The sequence below is a fragment of the Peromyscus leucopus genome, chromosome 5, assembly GCF_004664715.2.
Source record: "Peromyscus leucopus breed LL Stock chromosome 5, UCI_PerLeu_2.1, whole genome shotgun sequence".
NCBI lineage: Eukaryota > Metazoa > Chordata > Mammalia > Rodentia > Cricetidae > Peromyscus > Peromyscus leucopus.
The window spans coordinates 137,434,756-137,446,460 of NC_051067.1; the positions used below are offsets into that span (position 1 = coordinate 137,434,756).

General features: G+C 42.4%; 1 protein-coding gene across 1 annotated transcript in view; it reads right to left on the minus strand.

The window, feature by feature from the left end:
* Positions 1 to 10,590, minus strand: part of LOC114690079 (cytochrome P450 7B1) — a 177,378-nt gene extending 166,788 nt beyond the window's left edge. The window contains exon 1 of the mRNA XM_028864517.2: positions 10,088 to 10,590. Within this exon, the coding sequence (XP_028720350.1) occupies positions 10,088 to 10,203 (116 nt within the window). The 5' untranslated portion in view covers positions 10,204 to 10,590. The remainder of the gene's footprint in view (positions 1 to 10,087) is intronic.
* Positions 10,591 to 11,705: the final 1,115 nt, after the last annotated feature.

An 11,705-nucleotide genomic window follows, 5' to 3' on the forward strand; every position in this document is an offset into this window, starting at 1 on the left:
GGAAATGGCAAGCCAAATGTGCCAGCCTTCTTTGACAGTATGCTATTTGTTTTAAAATTTTTAATCCATGTATGCGTATCTTAGTTAACTTTCTACTAGAAATGTTTTCAAGTTGTATCAGGTCTTAATTTGCTCATTTTTAATAAAAGGGAAGTGCCTATGTCAGAGACACAGTAGTAGTAAAAAGGAGGAGATAGTGGCATTAAGAGATGGGCTTATTGCAAACACTATGCCTTTTATATTTTATTTTATTAATAATTTGTGTTATGTGCTGTTATGTATCATGATGTATATTTGTTAGTGTGAGTGTGTGCACTTATGTCTGTCATTGCTTTATTTTTTGAGACACATCTGTCACTGAACCTCAAATTCATAGATTTGGCTAGGGTGGCTGGCCATTAAGCCTCATGGATCTTCCTGTCTCCACCCACTCCTCCCATCCCAACAGTGCTTGAGTTACAGACTCATGCTGCTCCACCTGACTTATGTAGGTGCTGGGGCTTTGAACTAAGCATACCAGGTACCTTATCAACCAAGGTATCTCCCCAGCTACTCAAACACTGTGACTTAGAACCCTGTACATTAACATCGTAGCTATGAACATATGAAGCTATGTTGCAAGTGTTATTTAAATGAGACATATTTTATGCCTGTATAAGATGAAGAATGTCCTTATGAGAGAGGATTTAATAAAATGCAATATAATAAAGAATACAAAGAATTTGCTTTAAGTCTTTTAGGCAAAAAGTTTTTGCTGTCATCATTCTCTTTCAGAAACAGTTATACAATATACCAACTCTAAAAGTGATGTCTGACATACAAAGTAGTTTATTTCTTCACATCCTATTCCCAAAGACCAGCATTACCAAAATACAATTCAACTGCACTTTGCCCTAGATGAATGTCATCAAACAATAAGCCACTTGTTTTCTGGGACTAGAGTGGTTTGCATCCTAAGTTACAGTCACTACAAAGCATTGCTTTCACCAAGACAACTTTGATTTTCAATTATAAAACCTGGTCCCTTTAACATTCTATGACCGTTGGTCCTGCCATGTTTTTAAATGTACTTAGAGCCAAACATTTATAAATGGTTGGGTATGATTATCAAAAACAGGCTTACCTTTTTCACAGAGAAATTCTATTTTGTTAAACAAAGTATCTATCCATCTATATGAGGGAAGGGAATATGATATAAAAGTCCAGCACCTAAAACTGAAAATCAACTAGACATTTTTTTAAACTGCAAATTCTCAGGAGCAGGAATTTTAGGTGTTGGCTACACTCCAGTTACTATGTTTTTTAAACAGATTTGTGCTGAAGAATAATCATTGCACCAGTACACTCTCTTTTATAAACATTCTTGGTTGATAAGAACTTGCTTAAGACACCTTTGCATTTTAAATAAGAAGAAATGATATGCATGGCTTTGAGTATCAATTTTTATGATTTTGTATGTTGTGATGTTGAGATAGCCCTAAAATGTTCATATTGGAAGAAAAATAACTATGACGGCTCAAAACAGTTCATTTATTCATTCATTCTCCCTGGGTACTCAGTGCCCCATGTTCAACTAGGTGCTTAATCCAGTAAAACTTGTAAATTTTTCCTTCATTAACTATTTAGGATGAAGGTGCAAGAAGAAATGACAATGAATTTAAATCATACTATACTTACACTTTTGTTAGAAATTCTATTAATTTTTATATTCAGCAATTACAGAATTAATTAATCCTTTTTACTCTTCTATAGACAAAAATGTCCATTCCACATACTTCTGGGTTTAAAAAAAAAAAAGAAAGAAAGCCAAGCCATAAAGTGAGCACTTCAGCTATAAAAGGCAGGATATAATTGATGTCCCCTTCTCTTATTCAGCAAGGTAGCTTTCCGCAGCTTTGTCCTTTGCCTTTCACAGAACAGTAACCTGGAGCAGTTTCAATGGGATTTTACTTTGGATGAAGTACAGAGCCACTCTCCTGCAAGAAGCTGTCAATCCTTTCTCCACAGTCTGCAGCCTGATCCACTCTTAATTTTGGAAAGACAGTACAATGTAGTCCCTCAGGTCCCTGTATAATTCAGTCATTCCGGCCCCTCCTCACCCCAGCTGAAGGCAAGCATCATAGACATGTATCAAGACTATGTTAGAAGAAGCTTCCAGATTGAATCACATCTGAGGCCCAATGCCTATAGCCTGTGTCCCATTTTCAAACATTTGGAAGATGCATTGAGATGCTAGATACATAACAACCACTCAAAACTTACTGTGAATTACTGGATAAGGAAGAAACATGGATGGATAATTCATCACCACCTGTGAAGCCTAAGATGAAGAGTTTTAAATTACCGTGTTTACATGGTAGAAAATGAATGGAATTTATGAGTATCTAATGCTGCTCCTCAGGGACAACCAGTACAGTCAGCCACAACCCAAACCTGCCCCGCCTTGGAGCCTTCTTTGAAGAGGCATTATAGTTCAATGAAAGAAGCATAGAAAATGAGGCTGTTTTCCAATGAATGCCAGAGCAAATCACTGCAAATTTATTATCTGACAGATTTGGAGCCCAGAAGACCAACACGGGTCTCGGTGGGTTATCATGGTGTTGACAGGGCAGGTGAATCTAGGTCACCTTCAGGAGCCTCTAAGAAAAATGTTTCCTTGCCTGTCTCACCTGGTAGAGGCTGTTTGTATTCTTTGGTCACGGATTCCTTCATCCTTGATCCATCTGCAAGGCCAGTAGCAAGTTCCTGGTTCCAAACTCCAAGCATAACTAATTCCCCCAAAACAAAAACAAAAACAAAACAAAACAAGCCAGCAACAGTGAAGTCTTTCTTACCACGTACTCGCATCCCAACCACCACTCTTTTGTTTCTGCCTCCTTTCTCCAGTGTTTGCACACATGTGTATACTATGGATGAATGTGCATATATTCACGTACATATGGTTATGTGTGTGAGGTGTGGGGACAAATGTGCAGGTGAGCATATTCATGTATGTGTGTGAGCACAGAGCCAGAGATTGACATTGGGTGTCTTTCTCGCTCACTTTCTGTCTTAGTCACCGTTCTATAGCTATAACAAAACACTATGACCAAGGCAACTTAGAGAAAAGCATTTATTTGGGGTCTTGCTTACAAGTTAGTCCATCATCCTTACGGTGGGAAGCATGTTGGCAGGCAGGCAGACATTGCACTGAAGCAGTAGCTGAGAGCTCACTTCTGATCTGCAAGTTGCAGGCAGAGAAAGAGAGGAAGACTAGGCCAGGTGTGACCTTCTGAAACCTGAAAGCCCACCCCCAGTGACAAACTTCCTCCAACAAGGCCACAGTTACTTCAACAAGGCCACACTCTGTAATCTTTCCCAAACATTTCCACTAAATGGGGATCAACCATTCAAACATATGAACCTATGGGGGCCATTCTCATTCAAACCACCACAGTGTTCAGTTTAAATATTGAGATGGAATCTCTCACTGAACCCGGGACTCTTGGTCTAGCTAACCAGCTAGCTCTAGGGATTTCCAATCTCTTCTTTCCAAGGCAGGCCATCAAGCGTGTCTGGCTTTTACATGGGTATTGGGGATCCAAACTTCAGTCCTCAAGCTCATACTAAAAGCATTTTGCCCACTAGCCATCTTTCAGACCCTAGCGATTTTCTCTAAATGATGGTGAGACCCATCCAAAATTGGGGCTTAAGAAGAGGAGCTATAGCACAGCATACTCACTGCTCAGCTATTCAACCAAGAGCCACCGACATTGATGGAGAGCTCCCTGACATCTCTCATGTATTGTGAAAATATAAAATTCCACCCGTGAACCTGGTGAACTCTCCAACGCCACAGGACTTTTCTCAGAATGGCCCACATCCTTTTCCTGTTTTTATGAAAAATGGGGGAGATTAAAGTAAAACAACCATTGTTGATGGCAGCATAGTTCTTCTCCTTCAGTGGGCAGGAATAGCAATGAGTGAATCTAGAGCTTCATCCATTTTATTTGGGAGTGACTAATCATAGCTGACCTTCCTTATTTCCTGATTTCTTAGCTGTATATTCAGCCAATTGAAGACTAAGACTATCCAGGAAGAAACAGCAACAGTACCAAATGAACTTTTTCTCATCAGATGCTTAGGTAATACAGCACAGTAGTATCAGGTATTAAAGTAACCTACAGATAGTTAAAGTTTACATTATTATAGCAGGTATTTGAGCATAGCAGCTTTTGGTATTCAAAGGAATGCCTCTGCAGTAAATGTCCTTTAGATAACCAAAGGACAACTGTCATTAAAAAGAGAAATAACTTCCTTGTATGGAACAGTGATATCAGCCAAACATCATTTTTTAAAGATTTTTTAAAATTACAATTTATTTATTCTCTCTCTCTCTCTCTCTCTCTCTCTCTCTCTCTCTCTCTCTCTCTCTCTGTGTGTGTGTGTGTGTGTGTGTGTGTGTGTGTGTGTGTGTGTGTTGGTCAGATGACAACTTTCAGGAGTTGATACTATGATATGCATTCCAAAGATGGTCCCTATTGCTGAAGATACTGTATACTTCAGAAACAGGGCCCAAAGACCTCTGAGCTAGAAGTGACCTGAATGTTTCTCCCTGAGGACCATGGTACCAGAAGGTGCCATGAAAGCTTCTAACACAGGGAGGCTTATTAACTACCTCAATGACCACCATGGCATGGTAACCCGAAGGATGCAGTAGTGGCATTCATACTTTGGTGGTAACTCACAGCTCTGTAACTGGACTGAAGGACCCATTCAGTAAGAGGGAAGCTATGCTTGGTACTGGAAACTTAGCTAACTACTCAGTACTAGTGAAGTCATGGTCATTGGAGGAAAATTGACAACAACTAATTTACTAAACCAGGATAATCCCTAACAATAATCTATAAACATTTGTCCCTATATTCACAGAGAAGTGTAGTCTTCAGCCCTTATTAAGGAAATTTCTCTTTGCAACAGAGACCTCTATAGAAAACCACAACCATTTAAAATGCAGAGTGTGGCGCCCAGTCCTAATGGATACACCTAGAAGTACTCCCACACCTGTGGCTCAGGGAGCATGGTGAAAGAAGGGATAGAAAGATTGTAAGGGCCAGAGAGGGGATCAGGCAGTTTGCTGTGAGGGTGTGTCTCCTGGGAATGTCAGAAGCTACACCCTTAAAGTCTCACCAGCAGGACTGCCAAAACACGAGCTCACGAGCTGCGGGAGGATTACACCAATGGACGTGCCAAACTGGATGGAGAGAAGACCGTGATTCTGCAGGGAGTCCTCAGGACTTCACATTGATTGTTCACTCATCCCCTGCCAAGAGGATTCTTAGAGTGACACGATGACAATGCCCACAGTTTACTTAACTGCTGTGGATACCGCTCTATATAAATAAAACACTGATGGCCAGTGACCAGACAGGAAGTAGGTGGGACAAGGAGAGAGGAGAATTGGGGAAACAGGAAGAAGGAAGAGAGACACTGCAGCCACCGCCAGGATAAGCAGCATGTAAAGACGCCGGTAAGCCACCAGCCACGTGGCAAGGTATAGATTTATAGAAATGGGTTAATTTAAGATAAAAGAACAGTTAACAAGAAGCCTGCCACGGCCATACAGTTTGTAAGTAATATAAGCGTCTGAATGATTATTTTATACATGGATTGTGGGACTGCGGGGCTTGGTGGAGCCTGGAGAGAAGCCCTCCAGCAACAGTTAGGTAACTAGACTAAACTGCTGAATAAAGCCTTGGTGATCAGTGGATGACAAATTATCATAACTTTCTCTGGATATTTCAAGTTTCCAGTGAGACAGATGTTCAGTATACATGTGGTACAATGATAGGTATTTGATATATTGTGGTTCAAAGACATGTAATGTATTCATTGAGAATTTCAAAACGGATAAGAGAGGGAACCTGGATTCAAGTCAGGAATGAATGCCAGGTGCATGCAGTTATATGAAACTGCCTCTTCTCCGAAAATCTACAAATGTAACTCAAAAATAACTACTTACTTTGGTAAACATTTGCAAACAGAAAAATGTAAAATATATGGTAGTGACTTCTTAAATATAACACCTAAAGCATGATCAACAAAAGAGCCTTGAATGCATGTTACCAGTCTACATACATGAACATGCTGGGATAATCAAAATTAGGAAGATAAGAAAAAGCTCAGTGATTCCCAGAGCTCAGGGAGTTAAAGTTTAACTAGCCATGTACTTAAAAACTGACTTTTAAACAGGCTATCCATGTGTATAAAAATAGACCTAAATCCCTGCCCCCTCTCTCTCTGCCTTCTCGAAAATCAACTCCAAGTGGATCAAAGATTTTAATTTAAGATATGAAACATGAAAAATACATGCAAGCAATACACACAAAGTAAAAAATAAACCTTGGAATTAAAACACCTGTGAGTTCACAAAAGAGAAACAAAACGTGTATACATGGGTACATACCTTCCACATCACCTGCTCAGAGTACCTGATAATTTGACATAGAATTTGGGTTCTAGAAATATGAAGTTGCTTGGAAATTGGCATTACCACAGATGACTGTAGAAATTATATATTTACTGAGGAATTGGACTCAAAACAGGTGGTGGAGAGACTGAGAGCTTTAAAGACCAAATCGAGGGGAAAGGAGAACAAGTTTGGAGGATTACAAGCTCCCCAGGAGAGCTGCACTATCACTTGAGGTGCCGATTTGAGACGACTGGAGTAACAAAATCAAGGAAAGAAATCTAAGTAATGAAAAATGAGCGTCTTTAAAAATACCTGCATCTAAACAGCACTCAGATTCTCGGCCAACTCTCTACGAGTGGAGTTGCCAAGAAGGTGCCAGAGCTGTAGGCTGAGCAGAGTCCAGCAGCTGCCCCCACTTGGAGGGCACTGAGAGTTGAATGGCATCTTCTTTAGTGCAAAGCGTTACTGTAACACCATACCGCAAGCCCAGTGGCTTATAGGAGAGAGAAATGTATCTCTCAATGTTTGGATGTTGGAAAGTCCAGGGCCAAGAGACTGGCAGATTCAGTATCTAGTGAGGTCCTGCTTTCTGGTCAGCAGACAGCCATTTTCCTGCTGTAACCTACAGAGAAGCTTTCATTATATTTTGTTGATGCTATTGAGCAAGTAAAATAGAATGTTACTGCTGTAAGGGTTAAACGTGGTGTGATTGCTTTGGACAAGTAGCAATTTTCCAAATCCATTTCCATCCCGAGAACTACAGAGAAAAACCTAGGGAATGTAAAGTTCACTGTGGATTTCTCTCTCTCATCTGCCATTAGGAAATCCTGTTAACTCTATTGTCCAAAATATGTGGTGATTCTAAGTATTTCCCACCTTTCTAAGTGATAACCACAGCCACGCCTCTTCTCCTTCTCCCTTGACGCACTATGATGGTATCTGTGGTTGACAGTCTCACTAGTCATCTTCCAGGAAAGGAAAAAGAATTCCACTACAAAAAAAAAAAAAAAAAAAAAAAAAATCCGGGTGGCCTGAAAGCAGAGGCATGTCCTCTATTCTCAGCTACTAAAGTGGAAGGATCATTTGACCCCAGCAGTTAAAACTAACCTGAGATTCAGTCTCAAAAAAACAAAACAAAAACTAGAAGGAAAGGTGTGGAGATGGGGCATGGGGCAGGGCAGGAGGGAAAAAATGAAAGATACACTAAAGCAGGCAAGAGCAATAAACGGCCTCTGGGTTGCCCTGTTCTCCCCTCATCCTAGCAGTTTGCAAGTAAAGCATGCAGCATTCCTATAAAACACTGTATTATAAGCATTCCCAACACAATTGTCCAAAGGATAGGAAATGAATGTAACCAATGTGTGTATACCATCTCCTTAAACATTAGTTGGTGATGAGGGACAACACTGGTGGACATTTTTATCATGTCAGGACTTAAAAATGCTTTCTAAGTAAGGAAACTTATACACAGACACTCTTAAATACAAAGTAAAGTAGTAATAGAATGGCAGCAGAGACGGAAGAGTGTGAGGTTCTATGAACCTCATAAGAAAGGGCTGAGGATGTGTTTCAGTGGTAGAGTGCTTACCTAGCACACACAAGGTCCTGGGTCAGTGCCGACTCAGGGGGAAAAATAAATAACTATAAAGAAAATAAGTTATTAAAGAAACTTTCAGAGATAACTCCATCAAAAGTAAATAGAAATTGGACTTTTTACTTTTTAAATGTAGCTCAGTGGTAGAGTACTTGCCTAGCATGCCCAAGGCCCTGGGTTTGACTTTCAGCAACTCTTATGTAAGCAAGTACGTGCACGCACGAGAGAGAGAGAGAGAGAGAGAGAGAGAGAGAGAGAGAGAGAGAGAGAGAGAGGTGGGGGAGGGCAAAGCTTTTTTTTTTTATCAGACTATCACAATCAAAATTAATTGTGATATGACAGGGACTTAAAAAGATCAGTAGTGACATAGATTGTGACTGAGGAGGTTTCACAATTATTACAACTCCACTATCCACAACAGCCCAAGGGTGTGTGTGTGTGTGTGTGTGTGTGTGTGTGTGTGTGTGTGTGTTACTATCTCTGTTCATCAGCAATGGCACCTAAGCATACTACACAGTGGGAAAAGGCAAGTTGTAATAGAGTGTTTTCCTTCTACTTACACATTTTTATTGATAGGCATTCAAGCATATGACTATACACAAAACATTGAGAATATCTTGTTACAACCATGGTTTCTGTTTTACAGGCGACATCAGACAGGGCTTTCCTATGGTGATAGAATAAATTGTCCAGACACAGAAAACAGAAGCCATCAGACACATGGGTCTTTTCCAACTGGTACATACTCCGGTCATTCCATATTGAACTACAGTGAACTGCTCTAGAATGCAGTGCTTTACAGGCCTGCAATAGAATCTTCCAGGTCCGAAGGAACTGAAAATTGATAGCATGCACATTTCAGCAAACATTATTTAGTGAACAGAGAAAAACTGGCCTATTCTCAGGATGCCCGGAGAAAATCCTGCCTTGCCTTTTTAACCTCCCTGTGGTCCTCCCGAGTTCCACATTCTCACCCAGTTACCCTCAGTGGTCTAGAATGAACTACTTAGCTTTGTCTGCTCCTGCCCTGCATGTAAATGGAGACTTCGCATCTGCGTACCTAGAAGTGCCATGTGACAGACGGTGAGAAGTTGGAGCCCATGTAGAATCATGTGAGCCTGAAGTTAAAGACCTTGCGCTCTGAAGCAGCATGCGTATAAAAGACTACAGAAGAGGGGAGGGAAAGTTCCAGAAAGTTCTCTGAAAACTCACATATGAGAAAATGCAAATACTATTATCTTGAATATTTTTCAACTGGAATTTCAGAAACGTCCTCGACTGTGTCATTGTCCCCAAAACCATTTATAGATATTTAAATAGTAATACTATCCTCGCCAAATTAATTGATTCTCAAAAGCCATTAAAACTGTGCATGAAAAAGATAAGGCACTAATGGAAAAAAATGAAATAAATTGGAAGTGAATAATTGTATTTACATTTCTCTACTTCCAAGTTTCAAGCCAGGTAGTTATGCACTTGAGTTTCACTGTTGTTACTATTTGTTGTCCTGAGAAAAATAATAGAGCGAAGACATAAATACTATTAACACATTTGCTTCTCACAAAAGTCCCATGATAGGTAAGTTCTGTTGTTTCTATTTTTCCAGGTGAGGTATAATCGGGTAAACTGAGGCACGGAGCAGTACCCACATCGCACACCAACATTTTCTTATAAATGTTTCTTTCTGAACTAGATGAAATTCAAGAAAATTCTCCCCTTGAAATGCGGGGAATTCTGGGCCACAAAACTTACATGGGCCCAGGCAAAGGCCACGGCATCATGCTTAACCAAACCTGGGAAGCTACAGCCTGCAAGTCCAGCTGGGCACAAGAGCTGTAACCCGTGGTGAGTGCCTGCAGAGGTGGACGAAGCCTTTGTTAGGATACCCCCCACCACCACTACCCGCGCCCTGGCTCCCGCAGACGCCAGTGGCCCGGAGCAAGGTCTGCCCGCACCAGCCATCCCGAAGGGACTCCGGTGCCCACGAGGTCGGGTGGCCGCGATCTCGCGCATGCGTGGCCCCGGGCAGCCTCTGCGCTTACCTGGTGCGCTGGGTGAGGAGGTGCAGGGCCAGGAGCAGCAGGGTGGCGATGAAGAGCAGGCCCGGGAGGGTGAGCAGCGCGGCCAAGCCCGCGTCTGGGGTCGCGGCTCCTTTCATCCCGACACGCTGGCGGCTCTGCAGGGGGCGATGGCTTCTGCACAGTGCCCTCTCTTCTCCACCCGAGGCTCTGGCCTGGCCGCGGCGCCAAACAGAATGTCCCCGCGGTCCCTGAAGCTGAACTACAAAGTTAGTGGAGTCCCCTCCTCCCCGCCGCCTCCCCCTGACCCAAGCGCACCGCCTCGCGCCGCCTCCCGCTCCACTGGCAGGAACCCTGCCAAGGGAGAGGGAAAGGATTAGGATTTCCCCAGATGGATCCGTGGAGGCCTGGAGGAGGGGGGTTTCGTTTCTGAGTCAGCAGTGAGTCCACAGGAAGGACCCTGCCTGACGCCTCTCCCACCCACCATGCTCGGGACTTGGCCCTGTGGCGCAGGTCTTCCTAAACTGCTGGCACACAGCACAGGATGTGCTCCCCACCTCCTTCATCACCAACATCCTATTGTGCTTAGATTGAGGTCGAGGGCATAATATGTGCTCACACCACAGACTGGGGTAAGGAGGCCAGGCCATCTTCCAGAAGGGTTACTGAGGTGCACAGCTCAGAAAGAAGCCCCAGGTTAAAATCAGGTGTACACCACAAGCCAAGGTGTACCCGCACGTTGTACAGGCAGAGAAGGAAGACACTTGGAAAGTATCTTCTCATGGGGGCTGGGGTGATGGTTCCGTAGATACAGGGTTGGGGCTGTCAAACCCTGCCTCAAGAGATCAAGTGAGACCTGTTGAGAAAGAGACCCGATGTTTAACTACACAAGAACCCACACCAAACACAAGTAGACACACCCCCACTACCACCACACACACATAGCTTTTTTTCTGAGTAATGACTACCCAGCAGACAGTTTACATGTTTACTCCCAAAACTTATAATTAAGTTTCAGCAGTAGTTCATAGAAAATATCAGGATATTCAAGTTGTCCTGTGGACTCAGTTGGTGAGTATTTTCCCTTCTAACTAAATCTTATTCCAAATCCTCATTATCTTCTCCACTAGGCAAGACAGTTTACACCCTCACCCCATCCCTGAACAATTATTACTAACAGCTTCAAAATTGGATTCCAGGCTTCTCACCTCTCTACACAGTTCTGCTTTCACCCTGTCCCAGACTCCGAAAGTGATAAGTACTGCATGTGCAATGGGAAGTGTCAATCCTAAAGATGCAAGGAGAAAGATCACCAACCCAAATCATCATAGCCAAGTTAGTTCATGTAGGCTTTTTTATTCATATGCAGGGGCTGCCTCCCTGCAGGGTGGGGTTTGAGAGGTCATCATAGGACATGAGGAAGACAAGATTTTTATAGGGCAGGGCAGGGGGTTTCAAATGGAGGGTTATAGAAGCAGAACATAACAAGGTGGTCTTAATAAGATAGTCAGAACAAGGTAGTCATAACCTTTTGAAACAATTGGGTAGCAAGATGGCCATTACAACTTTGTGAAACAAAGACATGATTGCAAGGTGTTCATAACAACAGGTGTCGTATAACCCTTTGAAACAAAGGCCTGGT